This window comes from Sus scrofa, chromosome 2, assembly GCF_000003025.6.
Source record: "Sus scrofa isolate TJ Tabasco breed Duroc chromosome 2, Sscrofa11.1, whole genome shotgun sequence".
NCBI classification, from domain to species: domain Eukaryota; kingdom Metazoa; phylum Chordata; class Mammalia; order Artiodactyla; family Suidae; genus Sus; species Sus scrofa.
This window is the reverse complement of record NC_010444.4, coordinates 140,938,481-140,964,730: the sequence shown is the minus strand read 5'-3', so window position 1 is coordinate 140,964,730 and position 26,250 is coordinate 140,938,481. Positions and strand designations below refer to the sequence as shown.

At 45.8% G+C, this 26,250-nt stretch overlaps 1 protein-coding gene and 1 non-coding gene across 6 annotated transcripts in view; both read left to right on the top strand.

Moving 5' to 3' along the window:
• SIL1 (SIL1 nucleotide exchange factor) overlaps positions 1-26,250 on the top strand; it is a 234,032-nt gene that overhangs the window by 153,471 nt on the left and 54,311 nt on the right. For all 5 annotated transcript variants that reach the window (XM_021084842.1, XM_021084843.1, XM_021084846.1 and 2 more), the window contains 4 exons: positions 229-349; positions 6,967-7,066; positions 16,870-17,061; positions 23,587-23,708. In XM_021084842.1, coding sequence (XP_020940501.1) covers positions 229-349; positions 6,967-7,066; positions 16,870-17,061; positions 23,587-23,708 — 535 coding nt within the window. The remainder of the gene's footprint in view (positions 1-228; positions 350-6,966; positions 7,067-16,869; positions 17,062-23,586; positions 23,709-26,250) is intronic.
• On the top strand, positions 23,059-23,133 carry MIR9820 (microRNA 9820). Its single transcript, NR_128505.1, has one exon. It is a non-coding gene; the product is annotated as a microRNA 9820 (primary transcript).

Sequence of the window (26,250 nt, the reverse complement as noted above, 5' to 3'; positions counted from 1 at the left end):
GAGCAGGACCTGAAGGGTGTCCCGGAGGGCGCTGGTCTCTGGTGGAGTGCAGAGGCTCTTCCACCTCGCCCCGTTGCCGCATCGGCGGGGATTAGCCGAAGGAGAGTATGCGCGTGGGATGTGTGCTTGAGAGAGAACTCAGTGGATCACGTTGCCTTGCTAGCTGTTACATCGCCTTGTCCCTCCAAGCATCATATCTCACAGGCTTTCTCTCTTATTGGCTTTTAGGTCAGGCTGTTCCTGCAGGATCCCATGTGCGGCTGAATCTCCAGACTGGGGCAAGAGAAGTGAAACTCCAAGATGAGGACAAGTTTCGAAGCAATTTGAAAGGGTTGAAAAAAGGCAAAAGGTACCATGTCAACTCTAGAAACTGGGAGTCTGGTAGCGTTGATTTGATAATACTGAAAATCACGACGGTGTCATGTTTCTTAACCCAGATACACGTGGCTTTAAAAATTTTTGAGACTTGATAGCTTAGAATTTGTGATAAATTTATCAGTGTCCTGTGGAAGTTTACTTCTAAGGTCTTTGGAAAGAAATCGTTTGCAAAGCAAATTGATAATTTAAAAAAGGCTTCGGGGAATGCTTAACCTGCTTTAAAAATGAAGCCACTTTTCCCAGTACTTTGAGCGCACCCATTTGAATCCCAACAATTAATGTGCTGATTACAGATGAGTCATCTATTCATTAAAACAGGCCTGTTAGGCCTTCTGCTTTGCCGTAATACTTCCTTGGTGAACAATAAAATTGCATTTTAAAGTCTGATTCACACTAACTTTTCCTCTTGTTAGTCTATATTAAAACAGGCTTTCTTACAGTATAAAAGTATTCCAGTGGTAAGACTTGCCTTATTTTTTAATAACCAGCTCAGATTATTTATTTTTGAGCAATCTATAGTCTCTGCTTTTCTGGGTTTTGTCTTGAATTACAACGTTTTCTTTCTTTTTTTCTTTTTTTCTTTTGTCTTTTTAGGGCCGTACCCTGGGCACATGGAGGTTCCCAGGCTAGGGGTTGAATCAGAGTTACAGCCTCCAACCTATGCCAGATCCAGCATTGCCACAGTGGCTCAGATCTGATCCCTGGCCTGGGAATTCCGTATGCTGCAGGGTGGCCCAAAAAAAGGAGAAGAAGGAAGGTAGGGAGGGAGGAAGGAAGGAAGAAAATGATGTGAACTTCAGATTTCAGTGTCCATAAATAAAATTTTATTGGAACGTAGATGCTGATTCATAATTGGTTTTTTGATTTTTTTTTTTTTTTCTTTTTAGGGCCGCACCCAAAGCACATGGACGTTCCCAGGCTAGGGGTTGAATTGGAGCTCCTGCTGCTGGCCTATAGCACAGCCCCAGTAACAGCAACACTAGATCCAAGCTGTGTCTGCAACCTACACCACAGTTCACAGTAACAACCAGATCCCTGACCCCTGAGCGAGGCCAGGGATTGAACCTGCATCCTCGTAGATACTTGTCGTATTTGTTTCTGCTGTACCACAATGGGAACTCCCTGATTTGTCTGGGTTTTGTTGTGTTTTTTTTTTTTAATTAAGGCACATACAATGTTTTTTAGACATAATGCTATTGCACACTTAATAGTCTGCAGTGTGGTCTAAGCATAACATTTGGAATTCCCTGGCAGCCTAGCAGTTAAGGATTCAGTGTTGCCAGTACTGTGGCTCAGATCACTGCTGTGACATGGGTTCAGTCCCTGGCCTTGGAACTTCTGCATGCCGAGCGTATGGGCAAAACAACAACAGTAAAAACCAGGGAGTTCTCTTGTGGCACAGTGGGTTAAGGATCTGGCGTTGCTACTGCAGCAACTTGGGTTGCTGCTGTGGTGTGGGTTCAGTTCCTGGCGTGGGAACTTAACACATGCTGTGGGTGTGGCCAAAACCCAAAAACCCCATAACTTTTATGCTCTGGGAAACAAAAAACTCCATGTGACTAGCTTTATTGCAATATTCTCTTCATCGTGATGGTCTGAAACCAAGGCCTCAATATCTCTGAGATACATGTCAGTATTGGGAATCAGTCAGATTGAGCAGTCCTTGAATTTTTATTATTTTGCAGTTATGTATGAGGCAGAAAGGGACCTTAGAGATCCAGTTTTTACCTGAGTCTTTTCTCTTATATGCCTGGCAGAAGGTCGTCCATCCTGTGCATGTGGCATTCACGTGCCCACAACGTAGCTTGTTAAGTAGCTTGGGCAGTTTTGCTATTGGAAAATTCAACGTTATATTATGATACGTAAGGTAAGGAGGTATTTGTCCTCCTAATAGTCACCCCAAACTGGGAAAGATCTTTACTTTCAGTTAGGCCCGAACCTGGAGTTACCCGGGTTATATGATGATTACTTTCTCAGCACCATCTAAGAAATAGTCACATCTCATTCTTGTAGTCCCTGTCAGCCCTGCTCCATCTGTAGCATGCACACACGCACATATTTACAAGTCTCAAAAATACTTAGGAAATCTTTTTTCACATCTGAGCCAAATATTATTTTCTGAATAAGAAGCCTGTTATTTTCCTGGTTTAAGAATATTGAATTAGGAATGTAATTAACTTGGATCTTTTTGTTTATTAGTTTTAATATTATGAGAAGTGATTTCTCCAACACCTGACCATAGAGCCTCTACAGGAGCACTTCTTGCTTTGTCTGGTACTCCCGTCTTTTTAGACTAGAAGGCAGAGCCATCCACGTGGTCTGTAGTAGACACACCATAAGAGAAGAATATTTGTCCCCATTCCTGCCTCGTTACTTTTCTCCTTTGAAATGTTTCTGAGAACTTTGATCTGGAATGGCCTCCAGGATATGCTGGGCATGTCCTCTTTGTTTTCAGCATTTACAGGCAATGGCAAACCTGTCTGAACAGCAAACCAAAGGCATTGACAGAGTGCTATTCGTGTTGACTGCTCTGAGCTCTCTGGTTGCCTTTGGTGGTGACTTCCTCCTCCTGGGTAGACCTCATCCTGTGCTCCTTTAATTCTGCTTCACTGTGTCTTCTCACCTCTTTGGTTGTGGAATGGAAACAGAGGTCAAAGAGCAGCGCTGATTTTCAACATTATTACAGTATTTTGCTTAGTGAGTTAATTATCTTTTGGGGAACGAGACCCACATCTTTTCATTAGATTGTCAAAGAAGTTGGCAATCCCACAAAGTTAAGAACCACTAGCTAGAGAGATATGAGGATAGACTAATCCATGGCAACTTCTCCACTAGTCCTGCTGGTTGTGAGACTGGCCACACTGCTACCTAGAGCTACGATGCCTGAGGACTCTAAAGCCTGGGAGAATTCCCCAGACTCTGCCAGGGTTCTCTTGGCACTGCCTGAGTCGAGTGTATAGGTGGCTTTCAGCAGGTTTCCTCTTGCTCTTTATTTGTTAGGCTTTGCCGTCTCCGCTGGTTTCAGTCTGTATCCCTGTCAACCTCTCCGTAGTACATCTTTCTTTTTGCCCTGGAGCAAGCAATTTAGGCTCATCCTCAGTTGTTGAGAGGGATGAGGGACAAATTACATCAAGCTGTTCCATCTTGGTTTGAGCCTTTACCCCGGTGTAATATGGTATAATAGTGAAGGGAGTGGGCCAGGACAGGACCATTTACTGCCTCCATTCATTCATTTTACAAAAGTGCCTGTTTGTGCCTCCTGAGTGCCTGTGTGCCAGTAAACAAAAGAAACAAGATGCTCACTTTATTGAGGCTGGCAGGCAGGCAGGCAAGCAGGAAAAGAGGTACGTATGCATGCAAGTAAGGTAATTACAGCTTGAAATAAATCCTATGGAAGAAATAAACAAGGTGATGAGTCCCTGAGGAGGGCCGCTGTAGGTAGGATACTTTGAGAAAGCCTTGTCCACATGCTGTGTGAACTGAGAACTGAAGAGTGAGGGGCACTTGGTCATGCAGAGTGTTAACTTTACAGGTTTCAGGTTAGAGCATATCAGGCAGAAGAAACAAGAAGAGTTCCTGGCTTTGTTAAGGAAAGGGCTTTGTCAAGTTCAAAAAAAAAAACAGGAAAATATTGAGGTTGACTAGAGAGTAGGAGAAAGAAGAAGACTAATATGAGATGAGATTGGCAAGGTAGGAGGGGCCAGATCACCTGGAATTTTGAGGAGCAGGTTGGATGTTCTTTTCAGTAGAAATGTAATGAAAGCGCTTGGTGGATTTTGAGTGGGAGAGTGATTTAACGTAAAGTATTAGCAAGATCATTGTAGTTACTCTGAATGTGGAGGATGGATTGAGGGACAAAAGAAGATGCACAGAGAAAATCAGAATGCCATTTAAGGGGAGCAGGCAAAACATAATGATGGCTTAGTCTAGGGTGTATAATAGAGAGTGGATGAGTTAGAGATTTAATTTGGGGGTAGCAGCAATAGGACTTGCTTACATTTTAGCTGTAGGGGTTGAAAAAATGCTAGGGGTGGGGGTTCAAAGTAAAGCCTCATATTAAGATTTACACAGCTAGGTACTTGACCATACTCTTTGTTGAAATAGATAAGATCGGAAAAGGGGCCGATTTATAGGAAGAACCATCTGGACCTCTGTTTTAGATGTAATAGGTATAGGGTGGCTCTTAAACAGTCAAGATCCAAGATATATCAGGTAGTTAGTTGTACAGGAGTCTGGCTGGTACTCGGGGAAGAGGTTTGAGTCAAAGATGCAGATTTGAGCATCACTGCCTTCTAGGTATTTTAAAACATCTAGGGCAGAGTGTGGAGATAGAGAAGAAAAGATTGTCCAGGACTGAACTCTGAGGTGTTCCAGCGTGTAGGATTCAGGTAGGAGGCAAGGAACCAGCAAGAAGAGTTAGAGAAGGTTTAAGGAAGAAGAACCAGGAGAGGGTGGCAACAAGAAGCCAGGAAAGGAGAGTGTTTCCAGGAGGGAGGGCTGAGCTGCTGCTGAGTGCTTGAGGAGCATGACATCAGTGAAGGGGCCACTGGATTTGGCCATTAGTAAAGGGGCCACTGGATTTGGCCACCAGTTACTGGTAATTTCGATGAGCCGTCTTAGTGGAGCTGTGGGAACCGAATCCAGGTGAATGCATGTGGCACTGTAAGTAGCATTCAAGGAGGTGTGAACAGTGAATGAAGGTAATGTGTTCATAAAGTTGTCCTCTGAACAGGAGCAGGGAAGTGGCACGATAAGTAGAGTCTGGGCTGTCAGAGGAGCGTTGGTGTGCTGATGGGAATAATCCAGTCAAAGGAAAAATGGATGATAGCGGCAGGTGGGAGTGGTGTAAGCATGGGAGTTGAAGCTCTTGAAAAGGCAAGTGGGGTCGCGAGCCCCAGTTTGATAGGAGCAGGGACTCCGTCATCCCTTCTAGAAGGGGAAGCAGGGGGTCGAGCTGGAGGTGGGGTCCGTGTGTAGAGCTGGTGGTGGGACCGTGAGAGCGCTCCTGATGATTACCTGTTTCTCTCAGTGAACAATGACTTGCGAGTGCCTGCTGAGGGTCGTTGTATGTACGCCTGTGTGTGTGCAAGCACACATGGGCACACTCGTGTGTGTAGTTGAGGCTGAGAATGAGTGATGTAGCCTGGGACTGTGGATTTTAGGCAGCAAACAGATACAGACATGATGGGATTAAGCCTGACCTAGTCCAGGAGGAAGGAAAGATGCTGCTCAAGTCGTAGCCCTGAATACTTCGCTCCCTCTCACGGCTAAGGTCAGGGCCGTGCATCCTCAGGCAGCTGGCGGCCAGCGATTCTCTGCCAGCAGAGGGATTCTCTCCCTACCTTGTAGGGTTGTGGTGATGCTTTGAATGAAATATTACTTTTGCAAGATTAACACAGTGCCTGACACATGGTTAAGTGCTCAATAAATGGAAGTAATTAGCTATTATTAATTAGTTTAGGCGGACTAACTAGTTTTAAAGAAGACAAGTGTTTTTCTGAGGCCCCTAAAGGGTCTCTAGGATGAATCGAAGACTGAGTAGCTCTCATTAGAGCTGAGGCCTGCTGGGATCTTGGACTGTGAGACTGATGTGCTCATTTCGCCTGGAGCAGGGAATGGCCCATTAGCCCCTTCCTCCTTCACCTCTGCTATATCTTCAGGGATATCTGGATCCCCCTCCCCACCAGCTGGACCATCTTGTCAAGCAGAGTCCACAGTCCATCCTTCCCTTTGTCTGTGTGTCTCACTCTTTTTCTTACCCCTGTTCATTCAGTTGAAACAAGTACTGGTGGCAAAACCTGCCTTCCACCCCCAGCCCATGAGTGCCTTCTCCCCGTCAAGATGAATGGTTGTGGCTTGGAGGAGCTCCAGGGGTCTTTGTGAGGGTCGCACTCTGGTCTTGGCCAGGTTCCTGACATTATATCCACCTTGGTTCCTTTCTTCCTTCATCTTGGAGGCTGGCTCTGGAGGTGGTTGGCCTTGATTTTAGTCCTTGATATCTCAAACCCATTCCTTTGTCAGGTTGACTCACACTTCCTGCATGTACTCTGTGCCCAGGGATTGGTCTTAATGGTCTGAATTTATCCAACCTCTTTTGGTAAAGAGAGACTGACTTGTCAAATGCCTATCCTGGGCGAGGGTGCGGGGCTCAGGTCCCTTTTGGTCTCTTTCCTAGAAGAATATCAATTAGGGTACATGTTATTTCCTCTGTCTGTGCCCACGGTCCTCCTTGGAGTCTTCCTCTGGCACGTGCTGAAAGAGCAGCACAAACATTCTAGACTTGGTTCTGCTTGAGTAGCTGGTTGAGAGCTCTGCGTTCCTGGTGGGCTCCTGTCTGCCCCATGCCATTTCCTCCTCTTTGATGAAGTGACCCCATCTCTAGCTCTTTCTTCAGCTCTCTCCTCCTCTAGCTTCAAGGTTCAGTCACCCTGTTAGACTTCCGGCTAACCCACCGCAAAGGTAGGATAGTGTGCTCCAAGTTAGAGCTGGCTTGGCTTTGCTGGCCTGGGAGGGCCAGCCACTCAGAGGGCTTGTCTGTCTCGGGAATGATGGTGCCTCCCTCCTGACTCTCAGCTTCTCTTTGAACAGGCTGGACATCAACACCAACACCTATACATCTCAGGACCTCAAGAGTGCGCTGGCAAAATTCAAGGAGGGGGCAGAGAAGGAGAATTCCAAGGAAGACAAGGTGTGTGATGTTTTTATTTATTAATTTTATTTTTATTTTTGGCCACGCCCATAGCATGTGGGAGTTCCCAGGCCAGGGATCAAGCCCAAGTCACATTAGTGATAATGCCAGATCCTTAACCCACTGTACCACTAGGAAACTCCTCTGTGATGTTTTTATAGTGAATTAGGATAATCTTGCAGGATGGCCTTGAAGGGAATCACTGCTTCCTAAAGCTTTAGCAGTAAACATGGGATAATAATAACAATAGTATTATAAAATAATTTAAAGACCAGTTACTGCCAAATAATTCACCCTTTATAGACTAACTAAAAATGCTGGGAGTGTTTCTTTCATTATTTCCCATTACATATTTGATAAAATTGACGCACAGAGCAGAAATGGCTGTATTCTCCATTATCGCAGACATCAGTGAAGAGGACTAGAGCTTTAAACCCAGATCTTTGCACTTATGCTTAGATCAGACACAAGTCAGAAGGACAGAAGGAGTTCCCATCGTAGCGCAGCGGAAACGAATCCGACTAGGAACCATGAGGTTGCGGGTTTGATCCCTGGCCCTGCCAGTGGGTTAAGGATCCAGTGTTGCCATGAGCTGTGGTGTAGGTCCCAGACTGTGACTGTGGCGTAGGCTGGTGGTTGCAGCTCTGATTCGACCCCTTAGCCTAGGAACCTCCATCTGCCATGGTTGTGGCCCTAAAAAAGCAAAAAATAAAAAAGAAAGAAAGGACAGAGGACCTAGGCCAATAAGGAAGAAGCCTGAGTCCTTTGAACATGGAGCAGACCTTTCCCAGACCTCAGATTCCTCCAGTGTACAAGGGTCTGGGACAAGAGAATGGCAGAGGTCTCCCCCAATTCTAAATTTGTTTGCAAGCTAAGGGAATGACAAGGAGAAAGAGGCAGGATTGCAGCCCTTTAGCTATGCCTCTAACATCTGGGACGGCTCAGAGATCCCACCCTCCAGAAAGGAGCCTTACTCTTAGCTGGATCATGAGCTCATGTGATAGCCAGAGAATGTGGCAGGGTTGTTCTTACATTTCTGCCTGCGGCCTGTCCTTGAAAGGGTCTCCTCTGGTGGCCACCTCGCAGCCCTTCCCCCGTTCTCCCCCGTCCTCTCTTCACAGGCCCCTTTGCTTTGTGTGTCTCTCGCCCTCATCCCAGAATCCTGGCAGTGTCTTGGAGAGGCAGCATCGAGTTCCTAACAGCCCGTATATTAGTGGAGGGACCTTTAGATCCTTCAGAGCTGAGTATTTCTGAGACAAAACGGACTTTTTTTTCCTGTCTCTCTTGGTGTGAGGGAGGCCCTCGGGAGAGGGTGCTGACATGCAGGCTTGGTCTCTGTCTTTACTCATCTTTCCAAAGTCACGTCTCCCAACATGGAGAGCGCATGTGGTATGAGAAGAGGAGCAGCGGGATGGCAGCAGCAGTGGGAAAGGAGGGGGACATGTGAAATTGTATCCTACTGCAGGTGCATCGATGGCGGGGGTTGGGGGGTGAGGAAAGCAAATCCCCTGCCTGGTGAAGGTGAGGACAGTCGAGGAGAGCAGTGCATGTCGAGGTGCCTGGAGCAGAGATTGGTGCTCCTGTGGCCGGGGGTTAGGCTCATTCCCACTCATCATCCCCTCACCATAAGCTCCGCCAGGGGAAGACGGGAACGTAAAGTCAGCCCCTGTTCCCGGTCTTCCCTGTGGGTGGAAGACCCACTGCACTGTCTCTTCCCTTTGTCTCTCTCTATCTCTCTGTCTCTTTTTCTTTACGGCCGCACCTGTGGCATATGGAAGTTCCCAGGCTAGGGGTTGAATCAGAGCTGCAGCCACAGCCACAGCAATGTCAGATCCAAGCCACATCTGTGACCTACACCATAGCTTGTGGCATTGCCAGATCCTTAACCCACTGAGCAAGGCCAGGGATTGAACCCGCATCCTCATGGCTGCCTGTCGGTTTTGTTATCTCTGAGCCACAACAGGAACTCCCAAAAATATTTTTTTTTTTAATTTTCCCACTGTACAGCAAGGGGGTCAGGTTAGCCTTAGATGTATACATTGCAGTTACAGTTTTTTCCCCCACCCTTTCTTCTGTTGCGACATGAGTATCTAGACATAGTTCTCAATGCTATTCAGCAGGATCTCCTTGTAAATCTATTCTAGGTTGTGTCTGATAAGCCCAAGCTCCCGATCCCTCCCACTCCCTCCCCCTCCCATCAGGCAACCACAAGTCTCTTCTCCAAGTCCATGATTTTCTCCAAAAATATTTTTAAAATATAAAAGCAAGTAATTAAGTTTTCAGTTGCTGTTTTTTTGGTTCTTTTTTTTTCCACTTAAAAATAATCCTTCCCCTGTGCAGGGGAGATCCCAGTAATGGTAGCCAAATGTGACACCCTATACCAGCTGATTTGAGGCAGCTGTCACTTCTGAGCTATGGCTGCACACCCTCTCTTTAGTTCTTGGGAGCCTAGGTTGTTAGTCCCTTCACTGAGGTGGTGGGTCCTTGGGTCTCTCTCCCGCTTTAATTTGTAGCCTGTGGGAACTGACTCAACCAACTCACTGCCAGTGCATTGGGACTGGCAAATAAATGGACCGGAAGTCGGTTGGGGAGTTTCTTACATGTCTCAAGCTCCTGGCTGCAGAAGCCACCATCATCTTTGTTTATCAATCTTTAACCAAAATCTTTACATGGTGCCTTGCAAGTACGGTGTAGTGCTTTTCTATTTAAAAAGACAATGCTGTGAGATACGGTGCCGTATCTTATCCATTGAGTGAATGTTTTCTCGACCTGATTTTTTGGGAGGGAGAGCATCAATTCCATTATGCAGTGGTACTTGATTAGATTTAGTGAATCAGCCCTTCCCAGAGTCCCTTGCTTTGTGGAAAACCTCTGTCTTGCCCAACAGATTTGAGCTATTGTTGTTGAGTCTGATCTGAACAAAATAAATCTGAAACAAATTACGTGATGCTTTATGTTTTATCATGTCACCTGTTGCTCATCTGTTCCGGTAAATGGCTCCATTAAAAAATACAGCTTTCTTAAACTTTTGATTCTGGGCAAGATGAAGCAGACTCATTTCTCCCTATTATTCCTGAAAAGGACAACGAAAGTCCTGGCCATAATACTAAAAGCAAATGTAAGAAGATTTTAAAGGTAGGAAGAAGGAAGATTAGATAGGGACCTTGGAATTTGAGGGATGACATGACAGTGTGTTCCTTGTTTTGTTTAATTTTTTTTGCCACATATATATCTGAGTGGACACTAGAGAAGCCTGTATCATGGAAATGCCAACAGGTACAGATAGAAAACGAAGTCTAAGAAAGGCCTGCTCTTTATAAGAAAGAATGAGGAAAAGGGCGGCCTGATAGAACAAAAAAACTTTTTTTTTTTTTCTTTTTGCCATTTCTTGGGCTGCTCCCATGGCATATGGAGGTTCCCAGGCTAGGAGTCCAATCGGAGCTGTAGCCGCCAGCCTACGCCACAGCCACAGCAACTCGAGATCTGAGCCGTGTCTGCAACCTACACCATAGTTCACGGCAACGCCGGATCCTTAACCCACTGAGCAAGGCCAGGGATCAAACTCGCAACCTCATAGTTCCTAGTTGGATTCGCTAACCCCTGAGCCACAACAGGAACTCCGATAACTCCTTTTTTTTACATTTTTAAATGTGAAAAATATCAAATGTGAAAGTTTCAAATTAAAAATTTTCTTTTTGTCTTTTTAGTGCCACACCAGAGGCATATGGAAATTCCCAGGCTAGGGGTCAAATTGGAGCTATAGCTGCCAGCCTATGCTGCAGCCACAGCAACGCAGGATCACAGCTGAGTCTGAGACCTACACCACAGCTCATGGCAGTGCCGGATCCTTGACCCACTGAGCGAGGCCAGGAATTGAACCTGTGTCCTCATGGATCCTAGTCAGGTTTGTTATCACTTAGCCACACGGAAACTCCTCAAATAAAATTTAGTAGCCACCGTCACCAGAGCACTTTTACTTTCCTTTAATGACCTTGGATCTTAGTCAATCACTTTGCTGTGAGAGCGCTAGGGTCTCACCGAGAATGTGAACTACTTGAATGAAAGCAGACTGGTTTAGGCTCTTCTAAGTGCTGTGACAGCAGGTAACTTGATAAAAATGTAGTGGAAACTTGCTTGGCTGAGCCAACCTGGGTGGAGCATTGTGAACTGAGGCTCATCATGATGAAATCCATGCTGTCAGACTCACCGTGTCCTTGACAGCCATGAAGCAATGACAGATCCAGTGCCGAGTTGTGCCATCATGACATATGTAAGAGAAGGCTCTATCAAAGTTCTTATCTGGGGCACAGAAAGAAACTTTTTCTATTGTCTGGTCAACCATGAGGTCCTAGAAAAAGGGAAGCACAAAGGAACAGAGGCCTTATGAGATTATTCAAACTTCTCAGAAGAAACACAGGATGCTCATTTCATAGCTTGATCTGAGCCAGAGGTCTGAATACTAAGAATCTGACCTAGGAGAGATCCCAAGAGGCACTTAGCCCAGATGCTTTCCTCACCTCATCTTCATGTTCCAAAATGTGGGCTTGCTGACTCCAGATTTATCATGGTAAATTCCACGTTCAATTTTCAACATATGTAAGTCAATAAATTTAATCCAAGTCCCATGTAACATTGATTTCGATATAATATTGATGTTACGTTCAGTAACATCATTTGTGGAACAGTTCTGTGCATTTATTAACTTACTGATCATTTAATTTTGAGTATGACTATGCTTATATACTTGCTGAATGGCATAGCGTATACAAAGTATAAACATCATACAAAAAATTCTTTAAAATCTTGAGGCTCTGAGGCTCTTCTGTGTGATAAGATATTCTAATGGCTTAAAATCCCTAGATGTTGAGGTAGAACAAAAAAACTTTTTGACAATACCTATTCTACTTTAGCCAAAGGCCATGGAAATTTCCCCCGTAGAGTCCTTGGGAGTTGAATGAGGAACTTGGATTTCCACCTCCCATTTGCTGTAGTACAGCAAAGCTGTCCATTAATTGCTCCACCAGAGTGGTAGCAGCAGAAGCCGAGAAGGGAGAGAGTAGGGAGCCTGAACTTGCACCTGCTCTGGTGGCAGTAGATGTGTGAGGCAGTACGATGCTACCTCAGCCAAGGTGGTGTCAGTGGGAGCTGAGCAGAGAGCCTGAATTTGTGCCCTCCGCCCAGTGGTAGAAGACTGATCTCTGCTTCTCACACTGGTGTGATACCAGCAGGGACCACGTGTGGACACCCTCCGCATGGGCAGAGCAGGCTGCTTTTGCTGTTAGGGTGGTGTCAGCAGCGGCCAGGAAGGGGATCTAGATGTCTGTTCCCTGCCTGGCAGTACCAAGGTAGTTTCTCCCTCTCCCAGCTGCAGTGACGCTGGTGAGAGGGGTGAATGGAGAGTCTATACTGGAGCCTCCATCTGGGGGGGACACACCTGTGGGAGTCAGCACTCTGGGGCAGTGGTAGTGGCAATAAGTGAGGAGCCTGAACTTGTACCCCCGGATCAGCAGTGAAGAGAGGGCTTCAGTTTCCCACCAGGGTGAGGTCAGGAGAGGCCAAGGAAGGACTTCCACTCTCACTCTTGAGTGTCCAGCGGTGGCAGGTGATGCTCTTCCTTCTCCTAACTAGAGAGCGGTGGTAGGATTTTGAAGAGAAAGGAGCTGGTGAAGGATTTTGCAAATTATGTCCTGGGAATGCTCCCAAATGACTCACAGGAGAAACTGACTAGAATTAACACAGCAGATTTGAGAATGAAACTACCGGGTGGAATACAGCCCAGGTTTTGAGATTGGCTCTGGGTAGCACACAAAAAAGTGGATGAGAATAACACTGAAAAGTCTTTGAACACTAAATTGTGTTGGGGTCACAGTTACATAAAAAGACCAGAACCAAGATATTAACTAAACAGTGTGACTGCCTATTGAAAAGGAGGAGTTGGGGTTCCTGTCGTGGCGCAGTGGTTAACGAATCCGACTAGGAACCATGAAGTTGCGGGTTCAGTCCCTGGCTTCGCTCAGTGGGTTGAGGATCTGGCGTTGCTGTGAGTGGTGGTGTAGGTCGCAGACTTGACTCGGATCTGATGTTGCTGTGGCTGTGGTGTGGGCCGGCAGCTGTAGCTCCAATTGGACCCTGGCCTGGGAACCTCCATATGCCATGGGTACAGCCCTAAAAAGCAAAAAAAAAAAAAAAAAAAAGAAAAAAAGAAAAAGAAAATAATCTTCAGACTGGAAGGGAGAAAATCAAACACTCTCACGCGAAAGATAATTAAAAGAATTTATCACCAGCAGACATACCTAAAAGAAGGACTAAAGAGTATTCTTCTAAAATAAAGGAAATAATAACAGAAGGAAATGTGAGTCTTTGAGAAGAAAGAATGAACAATGAAATGAATATATAATAAAGGAAATGTATTAGACTAGCCTCCTGAATTTTTAAAATTAGGTTTGATAGTTGCAGCAAAAAATATGACATCTGTAATTCCATATATATTTAATATATATGTTTAACTGCCAGAGTTACCACTTTTTGTTTTTTTCTGCACTTTCAACCTTGTTGATCATTTTCTCTCTCTCTCTCTCTCTTTCTTTTTATGGCCACACTTGCACATGGAAGTTCCTGGGCTAGATGTTGAATCGAAGCTGGAGCTGCAGCTGCTGGCCTTTGCCACAGCCACAGCCACAGCAGATCTGAGCTTTGTTTACAACCTATGCTGCAACTTGAGGCAGCATTGGATTCTTAAGCCCCTGAGTGAGGCCAGCGATCTAACCTGCATCTTCATGACACTATGTTGGGTTTTTATCTTGCTGAGCCACAATGGGAACTCCCAGTACTCTCTTTGATTATCCTTTTTCATGAAATGTTATTTGGGTTTATCCTTGGGAATGAGGAAACCATACAACCATACACTAGACATCTGTGTATGAATTGAATAATGGATGCGCAGTGACCATTCACTGACAAACTTTGAAATAAATGGTGTGATCAGCCATTGTTCATAATGGGCATTTATGTTATTTACCTAGTGATTTATGGATGGAAGAGCTAGCAGCAAAATTGGTACTGAATGTAATTAAAGTAAACATATCAGGATATAAAAAGTAAATATTAAAGCAAATATATCAAATATAAATTTGAGTCATGGTGGGAGATTAATGTTACTTAAACTGTAGAATTTGAAATTAGTGCATATCAGATCTATACAAAGCAAGGAGTGTCTGTCTGACTAAAAAAAAATTTGTATCTATCTAGACCATACAAAGAACTGTCAAAACTCTACAGTAAAAGCCAACAACCAGTTTGAAAGTGGGCAGAGGACATGAACAAACATTTTACCAAAGAGGATATGCAGATGGGAAATAAGCACATGAAAAAATGTTTCATGTTAGGGAGTTCCCGTCGTGGCGCAGTGGTTGATGAATCCGACTAGGAACCATGAGGTTGCGGGTTCAATCCCTGGCCTTGCTCAGTGGGTTAAGGATCCAGCGTTGCTGTGAGCTGTGGTATCAGTTGCAGACGCGGCTCAGATCCTGTGTTGTTGTGGCTCTGGCGTAGGCTGGCGGCTACAGCTCCGACTAGACCCCTCGCCTGGGAACCTCCATATGCTGCAGGTGCAGCCCTAGAAATGGCAAAAAGACCAAAAAAAAAAAAAAAAAAAAAAAAAGTTTCATGTTATTAGCTGTGAGAGATAGGAAAATTAAATTAAATCTACTGTGAGAATCACTATGCACTAGAGGACCTAGATTAAAAATGGTGTTACTAAGTGCTAATGAAGTTGTGGAGAAACTGTGTCTTTCATACATTGTTGGCGGAAGTAGGAAGTGGTACAGCTACTCTGGAAGATAATTGGGCTGTTTCTTAGAGGACCAAACATATGCTTCCCATATGATCTAGCAATTGTACTCTTGGGCATTTATCCCAGAGAAATAAGAACTTCAGTTTATTTTCTAAAAAACTATACAAATGTTCATGCAGTTTTATTCATAATACTCCAAACCTGGAACTCAAGCGTTCGTCAGCAGGTGAGTGCTTAAACAAAATGTAAGTCTGTACAGTGGAATGCCACTCAGCATTACTAAGAAGGACACCATTGGTGTGTGCAGTCATTTGGGTAGATCTCAAGTGCATTGGGTTCAGTAAAAAGGGCCAGTCTCAACAAGTTACAGACTCTGGAACTTCTTTCTCCAAATGCCAGAATTAAAGAGATGAAGAACAAATTGGTGGTCGCCAAGGCAAAGGGACAGGAGGGAAGGGGTGAGAGGATGAGGTGCAGCTGTAGAGGACCACAGTGGAGTTGTTTGGTTGTGGTGGAACAATTCTGTAACTTGATTTGGTGGTGACATGAATATGTATTAGATAAAGGTGTGTAGAATGAGAACACACACACGCATGCAAATGCGTACATGTAAAAGCTGATGAAATCTGAATAGGGCCTGTAGTCTAGTTAATGGTATTGTACGTGTGTTATTTTCTTGGTTTTGACATTGTACTGTTGTTACGTAAGGTGTAGTTACCGTTGGGGGAGGCTGAATGGAGGGTACATAGTACTCTGTGTACTATTTTTTAATTTCCTGTGAGTTTATTATTATTGCAAAATAAAACGTTTTGTTTTGTTGAGGCTTTCCTGAGGGCCAGGCATGCATCATTTTTGTGAGGCAAAGGTGGCTGGTTTCTTCGCCTGCTCACTTGTCTGTCATCCTTAGCTCTAGGCAGTGACTCAGCTTTCCCAGATGCCTTTGCCTGGCCTTTGGCAGCCACCTGGAGTCCTCTAAGTGGGTGTAGGAAGAGCATTTTGCTCTTGTTTTAGCCTAAAGGAGGAGAACATGGCATTGCATGGATGCGATCGCTCTGCTAGGAACTTGGCCTTTTTGAAGAAAGGCTGATTCATTTCTTTGGTTGCTGTTTCTATGGAGTGCTTGTAACTGGGGAGAAAACCCATAGGTAATAGATGTGCAATTTGGAGCTGACAGCTGCTCATCATCCTGCTTCTTATAAATATCCGTGCCTTTTAATTATTCTTAGAAGATAGAGACACAAACCACTGTGACCTTTCAGACTCTCTTTATAAGCACTATCCTCTAAAACAGGGAGTGTCACATGTATGAAATACCTAATTAAAGTCTTTTATTCACCTCCAACATAACTTCTTTTTTAAAATCTTTGTATTTGTGTGGGGTGGGGAGGGACTGAGAGAAAATCATTTGAGACTTGAGAGTAGTACGGACAGTAATTTCGCCACTTCGAACAGTTGAACAAATTGTACACCTGTAGTTAGATTGACAGTAATGACACATTTAATTTTCATCAGCAGATTGCTCCCACTCTGACAGCTCTTTACCCACAGTTTCCTACGTCCGGGTTTCCCTAAAATGGGGCTGCACTGGGCAGGGCAAAGTGCAGATGGTTTATGATTGTAGAAGGAAAAGAACCGAGGTGTGGATTATTCTTCCTGAGACCTCAGCCTTCCCATTTGACGTTAGGGGTCGGGGGTGAGCTTTCATTGCTTCCCCTGATCTCCGTGATTGCAACAAGAACACTTCGATTCCTCCTGAGCATTGGGAGGCAGACGGGGATGAGTTCGCCTTGGAAAATCTTGAGCGTGTTCTCAGGGCAGAGGGCTCTGCGGGTAGACTCTGAGGACTCTTCTCTGGCATCCTAGAGGGTATCAGGATTCCTGGTAAGGAGGTTTTAAAAGATTGCGTCCTGGAGCCATGGTCCTTTGAAGGTGGGCATCCAGGGTAGACACAGCAGTCTTGGGGGCATGTCCCCAGTCAATCTGGTCATCATCTCTCTGTTGCTCTCCTTAGGAAAGGCAGGCCAAGGTTAAACGGCTCTTCCGCCCCATCGAGGAGCTAAAGAAGGACTTCGAGGAGCTGAATGTTGTCATTGAGACTGACATGCAGATCATGGTTCGGCTGATCAACAAGTTCAATAGTTCGAGCTCCAGCCTGGAGGAAAAGGTTGCTGCGCTCTTTGATCTTGAATATTACGTCCATCAGGTATTGTGTTTCACCGTCTCTAAGTCTGACTTTTAACTGACAACTCCAGGAATAAACCCCACTGTCCAGGGCCCTAAGAAAACATGACCGACGTCTTTAGTTCTCGCCCGAGGTGTACAGCATTTTTCTAGACCAGTGTTTACTGCAGTAAGGGACATTCTTAGAGACCACAGCCAACCTCTTTTTCATTGGGAGTGTTAGTTCCTTTATTTTTTCAACACTGAGGATAGAACCGAGGTAAAACAGGTACTTGTTCCATGTAGCTTATAGTCTAGGAGAGGGAGCAATTAAATAATAAGCAGTTGAACAGTGAACACATTAACTATTTAAAAGGGAGATGCCTTAAGATCGTGATCAGGGCTGCAGAGGATAATGTGTGAGTATATAACAGGGGAACGTAGCCTGGTCAGGGACACGGGGGAGTCTTCTCTGAGGATGTGATATTTAGGCTGAGCCTTAAAGGAATATCAGGGGTTGACTAGGCAAAGAGGGAAGATTGGGGCTGACGGTGGCAAACTATGGCCCACTTTTGTGAACAACGTTTTATGGGGACATAGCCACACCTATTTGTTTATGTATTGTTTTATAGTTTTTGACTGTTTTTGTGCTACAGTGACAGAATTGAGTAGCTGTGACAGAAACCATATGGCTCAAAATCCAAAAATATTTACTATCAGGCCCTTAGGGAATATTTGCCACCCATTGGTTCAGAGCATCCTAGGCAGAGGAAACAGGATGTGCAGAAATTCTGAGTCAGAGAAGAGCTTGGTGAGATTGAGAACCTGGAAGAGATTGGAGGGACTGGCGCACAGAGACCAGCGGGCGGGGTGGCCGAGATACAGTGAAAGGCTAGGGAGGGAGTTAGGAAAATCTTGCTCTTCTGAACTTTATCCTTGATCCTAAACGATCCACTGGAGAGACTAAAGCAGGAAATGACTGATCAGACTTGTGCCATAATCATCATAATTCGTGTTTCTTGAGCATTATCATATAGTAGGCACATGTTAAAGTGCCTTGAACACCTTAATTCATTCATTGGTTTCCGTACCTGCCTTTGGAGTAGGGTAGGTTACTGCTGTTAATCCCACTTTATAATTGAGGCACATAAAATACAGGTCACATTTGTGATTGCTGGGTCACCCAGGTAGAGGTAGAGCTGGGATCTGGAACAGTGTCTCTTTGACCTGATATCTGTGCTCTTAACTTTTTGGCCACTCTGCCTTTACAGGATACTGGTACCATCTGAAGGAAGCTGAAAATACAATAGGTGGATCTAAGGAGAAGGAGCCAAAAGAAGCCATTCGTTGATTCAGTAAATTAATTTATTGCCGTGTCTGTTAAGTTCTAGGCATTTGTGAGCAGAGTTGGAGCTTACCTTCTAGCAGAGGCGGGTAGACAATAGACATAACTGCTAAGTAAATTACGAATAATATGTTTGAAAGAAATAAATAGTGTGGTACAAAGTAGAGCAGGGTAAGGATTGCCAGCGTTGGGAAGGGGGGTCGCAGACAGGAGAAACAGCGAGTACCAGAGCCCTGGGTGGGAGCACATCCAGTGTGTTTGAGGAACAGCGTGGTGACTGGAGCCGAAGGACGAGGAAGAGCGGCTGACGCTTGGCGAGGTGATGGAGGGAGGACGTGGAGCGCCTCGCAGGCCTGGAGAAGAACGACGGGCGGGGGGGCGGGGGCACTGCTGGGAGGATGTCAAGCAGAACCGTTTGATCTGACTTACCTTGAAAGGATCCCTCCAGCTGCCCTGCTGAGAAATAGCTGGTGGCCCAGGGGCCCGGGTGAAGCAGGGAAAGCAGACAGGAGGCTGCTGCGGGCAGCCAGCCTAGGGGCACTGGTGGCCCGGGAAGGCGGGGGAAGCATTAGCCAAGGCTTGTGTGAGATCCTTGTCGAGACACAGATCTTCAGCGTCCTTGTTCTCTGTAAACTAGGCTGGAGGACTTTTTTCCTTTAGGATTTTGCCGGCCTTTGTGGTGAGGGAGGATGAGTGTGTCCTGTGTCTGCAGGAATTATGGGGTGCCCTCTTCATCTCTCTCTGCTCACAACTCTTCTCAGGCCTCAAATAGCAGGTCTGTGATCCTTTGAGAGAAGAGAAAATGGACCTGGGTTCTCTTTCCTCTTTCCAGTCTTTCTCTCCAGGGTAAAAAAACAAAAATTCCAACAGCTTTGCTGTTATAGATATTTAAAGGGTTATCGGCCGACTCAGTCCTGCTCTGATGTTGACAGCTTTTATTTTTTCTCGTCTTTACATACTTGGATGGATCTTTAGGTATCAGGTTTCTATAGGCTTTTCCTTTAGTTGCAGCATAAAAGGCCAAAATGACCTTTTATGAGAGCTTATCTTACCTAGAGGGGAGTGAGTCCATAGGAGGCTAGCAGGACCCTAATAAGTTTTAGTTCCCTTGCAAGTTCTTTTGTCACCCTGCAGTGTCATCTCTAGGGTGACATTCCATTCTGCTTTCATGGGTCACTGGATGGGGTTAACAGTTTCTCGGACGTCACCAAACTTAGCCTGTGATCAGCCTGGGATCATTCCCCTGTTAGAGGCGAAACTTACCTCTGAGCAGGAGTCCTGGGTGTTCTGGGTTGTTGGTCTTTTGCCTGGATTTATGGATAAGGTCTTTGGTTTGGGCTGACGTGTCAGGCTTCCATGCAACAATGTTTTGTTGTTTTGTGTTGGTTTTTGTTTTTGTTTTTGTTTTGTCTTTTGTCCTTTTAGGGCCGCACCCGTGGCATATGGAGGTTCCCAGGCTAAGGGTCCAATTGGAGCTGTAACCACTGGCCTACACCAGAGGCACAGCAATGCCAGATCTGAGCCATGTCTGCGACCTACACCACAGCTCACAGCAACACCGGATCCTTAACCCACTGAGCGAGGCCAGGGATCGAACCCGCAACCTCAGGGTTCCTAGTAGGATTTGTTTCCATTGTGCCACGGTGGGAACTCCACCCATGCAACAATGATAAGTTGTGATTTCATAAAGGGGATTAAAGAAGATACACCTCAGCCTCAAGTTCCAGGTGCAGTGGAGAATCAGGGTGATGTAGTCGCAGACATGGCTCAGATCTGGCATTGCTGTGCCTCTGGTGTAGGCCGGTGGTTACAGCTCCAAGGACTCTTCTTGCCGGGAACTTACTTAGTCCACTCCTACTCTTTACTCACTGATTGGAGGTTTCAGGGAGCCATGGGCTTCAAGGACCCAAACCGAATCTGCCTAAGGATTCCTCACAGCTGTGTTTGAATAATATTTTTTTTTTTTTTGGTAATTTTATGGCTACACCCAGGGTATATGGAAGTTCCTGGGCCAGGGATTTAATCCAACCCATAGCTGCTGTCTGTGCCGTATCAGTGGCAACACCAGATCCTTTAACCCACTACACGGGGCTGGGGATCAAACCTGCGTCTCTGCAGTTGGATTCTTAACTTATTGCACCACAGTGGGAACTCTTATATTTGAATTATTAAACAAGATTTGGGAAAAGCACAACCATGTGTGTGGAAACGGTTTATGAGTTACTTACGAGGAGCAGCCGCTGTCTGTGCCACCCACCTTGGGCGGCGTGTTGGCCTCCCTCACATGACTGCTCAGTGTCCGGTCGGGTCTCCCTTTCTCTCTCCCTGTTCTCTCATCTCATCCGCGCTCTGGTTCTCGTTTGTCCTGCTGCTCGGCGGCACAGTTCACGCTGGTCTCCTTCCTAGGTGCTCCCTCCGCCTACCTTGAGCTTCTTTCTGCCTGTCCCGCCCCGTTCCTGCAGGCGGCCTGGAAGGAGCCCTGGCCACAGACCCAGGCCCTGGTCGTGCCTTCTCCTGTGTGGTACTGGGCAGGGCCTGGACCTTGGAACTTGAGTGGGCAGTGGCCAGAGTGACTCTTTTCTTCCTCATCTCCAGTGAAATAACAATTAAGAAAACATCTTGAAAAGGCTGAAATGCTAATATAAATGTCAGCACTTAGAATACCCAGGATTATTTTTGTAGTAATAAGGATAAACTGAAGCAGAATAGACCTCTGTGGCTTTGGGTTGTGTCGCTTTGGGGTTGTCAGAGTGGCAGCTGCTCTGCTGGGAACTTCCATCTGCATGGATCCATGGCCGGCTCAGGCATGGGATTACAGACTCTGTATCTAGAAAACCTGGAGAAAGGAAGCTCAAAGGCGAGGGAGTGATGTTGAAGTCAGTATATGAGAAAGGACGACTCAGTATTTCTTGTGTTTATGTTAGCATAGCACCCAGCTCTGCATCTCCTTAGGTAGCTGGGCTGCGGCCCATGAATCGCTCTTCTTCATCAAGTCAGATTAGGGAGGCAAACGTCAACACCGGCTTGAGGGCCTTAGGGCAGCGCAGACTCCATGCCTCCTGCATGGCCCTGGACTGGCCATCTCTCTAGGGCTGGGGTACTAGAAACCCATCCATTTCGTTGGCACAGACGCCCTTTCTTCTTTACAGTGGAGTTTACTTCAATCACATCTTTTTCCTCATCAAATTTATTCATTGGTTAATGATTATTTATTGAACATCTAATTTTGTGCTTAGACTCTTCTAATCACTGAACCTATACTGTGGGCAGACAAAAACCCTGCTCTTGTGTAGATTATATCAGAATATATAAGAATGATCTTCTAAGTGGTAAAAACAGGCGAGGCCTACCCTCAAACATAGGTAGAGTCAAATACAGCCCTTCACACTGGATTTCTCTTCAGAGCGTCATCCAGTAGAGAAAGCTTGAGTTAGGTAGGAATGGGCTCCCTGACCTCTGGGGGGAAACAGTGGGTAGTAGTTACATTGTTGTTGGGCTCTAGCTTCCTGAGTTTTCCTGATGGTTTGTAGAGTGGATTAGCATGTGGGCAAGAGGCAGGTTTTATAGCAACAAAGATAATTTTTGTGTGTGTGTGTGTGTTTTTGTTATAGAGTATTTATTTATTTTTATTTATTTTTTTATTTTCCCACTGTAAACAAAGATAATTTTGAGGGAGAATGTAGCTACTGCCTGGGGAAAACAGGACCCAGGAGTTCCTGCTGTGGCTCAGCAGGTTAAGAACCTGTCTAGTGGGAGTTCTCGTTGTGGCTCAGTGGAAACAAACCTGACTAGTATCCAGGAGGATACTGGCCTCACTCAGTGGGTTAGGGGTCTGGCATTGCTGTGAGCCACGGTATAGGTAGTAGATGGAGCTGGGATCCTGCCTTGCTGGAGCTGTGGCATAGGCCAGCAGCTGCAGCTCCGATTTGACCCCTGGCCTGAGGACTTCCATATGCCACACATGTGGCCCTAAAAAGAAAAAAAAAGAAGAACCCAACTAGCATCCATGAGGATTTGGGTTTGATCCCTGGCCTTACTCAGTGGGTTAAGGATCTGGTGTTGCCATAAGCTGCAGTACAGGTCACAGATCTGGCTTGGATCTGGTGTTGCTATGGCTATGGCGTAGGCCTCTAGCTGTAGCTCTGATTCAGCCCCTGGCTGGGAACGTCCATGTGTCCAGCAGTAGTAAACAGAAATAAATTAAAATTAAAAAAAGGAGAGTTCCCCTTGTGTGAGCTGAAATGAACCTGACTAGTATCTGTGAGGACTCAAGTTGATCCCTGGCCTCACTCAGTGGGTTAAGGGCGCAGCGTTGCTGTGAGCTGTGGCGTAGGGCGCAGACGCAATTGGGCCCTGCCCTGGCTGTGGCTGTGGCACAGGCTGGCAGCTCTGATTTGACCCCCTAGCCTGGGAACCTCTCTGTGCTGCAGATGAGGCCCTAGAAAAAGGATTGGTGAAGAAAAGAGGATCCAGCAACCTTTCTGAGGAAAGTGCTTCTTCCTGTTCATGCTAATGACGTTTGCGGAGTAGAATAAAAGAGAGAGAGTTTAAACTTGGGGCTTTGGACCTCAAGTGCAGCCCAGACCAGGACTTCATGGGATGAGGGACACGTTCTGCGTTGTCCAATAATAGCCAATAGCGAGGAGGCTACAGCTTTTGAGAGAGAGACTTTTGTGCAGATTCAGTCACGCTGAGACCCTGCAGTGAGGAGGAGGGAAGAAAGGCTGCTGCTGTTCTTCTCGCAGTCTTCCAGCCCTCCCCCTGCAGCAGAGTTCCTCCTCGAGTCCCTGACTTCTCATTAAAAATCAGCTTTGTTCTTAAGTGTCTGCTGCCGCCCCTGTCCCCGAGGAGGCTGGACATCATCAGGAAGTATTGTCCTAATGCTGATGACGCCAGATCTTTGTGTTAACAGCTTGTGCATTACGAGTAAGCTTTGTGACTCATTAGAGTATTAGAATTTTCCAGGACACGTTTGGCATAAGCAATAGCTAAGTGCCATGTCTACAGTTCTCCCGCAGGCGCTTATCAATCACGTTAGATGAATTAGGGGTTCTCAAATTCAAGATGATTGAAAATTTTTGTTTTTATAAACCCTTTCCCAACTAGTCAGAAAGGTCACCAATACATTTCACTTGACTTTTTTGTTTGTTCTGAATAGTCACCAAAACAAAGGCCCTTCCTTCCTTGATGTCTGCACTACACTAAGCAGCGCCTCTGTTGCAGATGGATAATGCACAAGACCTGCTTTCCTTCGGTGGCCTTCAAGTGGTGATCAATGGGCTGAACAGCACAGAGCCCCTGGTGAAGGAGTACGCGGCCTTTGTGCTGGGAGCTGCCTTTTCCAGGTGAGCAGCGTCGATGGATCTCCCATTAGCCAGGATCTTTTGGACCCTTCAGGTGAAGTCGAGCTTTGCTCTTGGCCTGATTGGTCTGGAAGAAGGTTGTGTTTGAAGTCATGCATATGCCTGTAATCCCAACGAAACTAGAGTGGGAATTTGATCCCGGCCCTTACTCCAGGTAGATAGGAATTTTCACCCATGTGGTCACCATCTATGATTTTCTGTTCCCCCTCATCTTAAATACGTGGTCATTTAGTGACGTATTTTAGGTCACTTTTTCTGTTTTATTCAAAGCTACTTAGAAGGTAGACATTATAGATAGTTGAAAGGGCAGGGAATGAATTCCAAGAGCTGATCCTTTTGTCAGGAAAGCTGTATGTACTGAGTAAATGATGAACCTGACCAAGGAGGGCCTTATTTTTGGGGGGCGGGGAGGAGAAATGTGTCTTCCCCTGGTTGCCTGGACCCAGTCAACCTGTAGTCAGTTTGGCACACTCTCTGGGTTAGGAGTTAATTAAATTTTGTCTGGGTAATGCTAGAAGACTGATCCTGCAAGAGGAGTGAGGAGACAGCATCTCCAAAGAGTGGATGCAGAAAGAGATGTGAGCATCACGCTCTAATACTCATCTGAAAAAAAAGTCCAGATTCTTCAAGCTGCATTGGAGCTATAGTTCCATTATCTGCTCCTAGGACCCTTTGTTCCTCTAAAACAGGAACCAGTGTTCTGCTTCTCGCTGTCAGAATATGGGTGGTGGAGTTCCCCTCGTGGCTCAGTAGTTAACGAATCCGACTAGGAACCATGAGGTTGCGGGTCCGATCCCTGGCCTTGCTCAGTGGGTTAGGGATCCGGCATTGCCGTAAACTGTGGTGTAGGTTGCAGATGCGGCTCGGATCCTGCGTTGCTGTGGCTTTGGCGTAGGCTGGTGACTACAGCTCTGATTCAACCGCTAGCGTGGGAACCTCCATATGCCGCGGGAGCGGCCCAAGAAAATGGCAAAAAGACAAAAAAAAAAAAAAAAAGAATATGGGTGGTGGCCACTAAGGGTTGCCTCACTGGCCTGCAGGGGATGTTGCAGGGGAAAGGCAATTTTGAACATTTTTACCTTTGGAATCTTTTCTTTTCCTTTTTTTGGCTGTTTAGGGCTTCACTTGTGGCATATGGAGGTTCCCAGGCTAGGGGTCCAATCAGAGCTACAGCGCTGGCCTACTCCACAGCCACAGCAACATTAGATCTGAGCTGAGCCACAGCTCACGGCAGTGCCACATCTTTAATCCACTGAGTGAGGCCAAGGATTGAATCTGCCCCCTCATGGTTCCTAGTCAGATTCATTACTGCTGTGCACAACAGGAACTCCCTGTTGGAATCTTTGTTTTGAAGAGATTTCCCTTGCCTTTCATCTCTGCTTATCTTTATTTGATCAGAATCTCAGTCTGATGCTTTCTCATTCTGGGAGACTTAAGCATCTTTTCTTAGTAAATTAAGGGACAAAGCTGGGAAGGCCAGAAGGTTTGTTCCATGGGGAGAGGGTGAGAGCCTTGCAGGTCTTTGTTTCCCTAATGGCTTACCCACCTGATCTTCGGGCCCTGTTTGTCCCGTGGACTCCAGGGCACACCTTCCTTGCTCTCACTTTCCTGAGCCAAGCAGGGAAATTGCTGCCTGTGTGTCTACTAGAAACATGAAGAATCCGCATTTGTCTGTGGTAGCTGTGATTTCAGCCCTGGACAAGCTAAAGTCCTTATCTTCCTAAGGCTTTAGTGGTTTGATAACTTACTGAGACTCACTCTTTGTTTCCCAAGCCATAAATAATTGATTTAAACGTTACTAACCTTTCCCTCCGAGACCCTTTCTGGAAATCTTTTCTTTAATCCTCAGTACTTGGTTTCTACTTCGATTGTGAACAAATGACCTTATACGTACTTACTGTTGCTTCTGGAAACACATTTCTTGAGGGAAACATCTTAGTTAAAGGGGGCTAAGTGACTTGAGAAGCATGCGCTGGGCCTTCTTAGCAAGCCAGGACTCAGCTGGGGGCGGTGCCAATCCGTGGTGTTCTTAAGACTTTTCCTTGATTGTATTGGTGTAAGACCACGTTAACATTTATGCAGCATCACTAAAATTTAAATAGAGATAAATATAAAATATTGCAATTTAGTGTTTTGGTGGCAAGAAAACTGCTGTATTCGGAATGTTCTAGCTGGGATTTTGATGGCCCACCGGAGGGCAGTTACGGTGACAGCACGGTCTGGTGCCAGAGCTTTTGGAAGCCAACAGCAGGCTTCTGAACCTCATGAAAATGTCATTGTTTTATGCAAAGAGTAACTTGATGCAAGGGAAGACTATTTCTATGCAGAGAGTGAGGTTTCAGTGGTCGGGTCAGATGTTCATTGTTCATGCTTGATGTCCTAAATATTTGCTACATGTGCAGGTGTGTACACGTGTGTGTGTACACAGAGGGATGGGATGAGCTGGCTCTCTGTCCGGAGGGTGTGCAAGGTGTAGTGAGCACATTGGAATCATGGAGTCTCATGGTTTGGGGATCTTACTGAG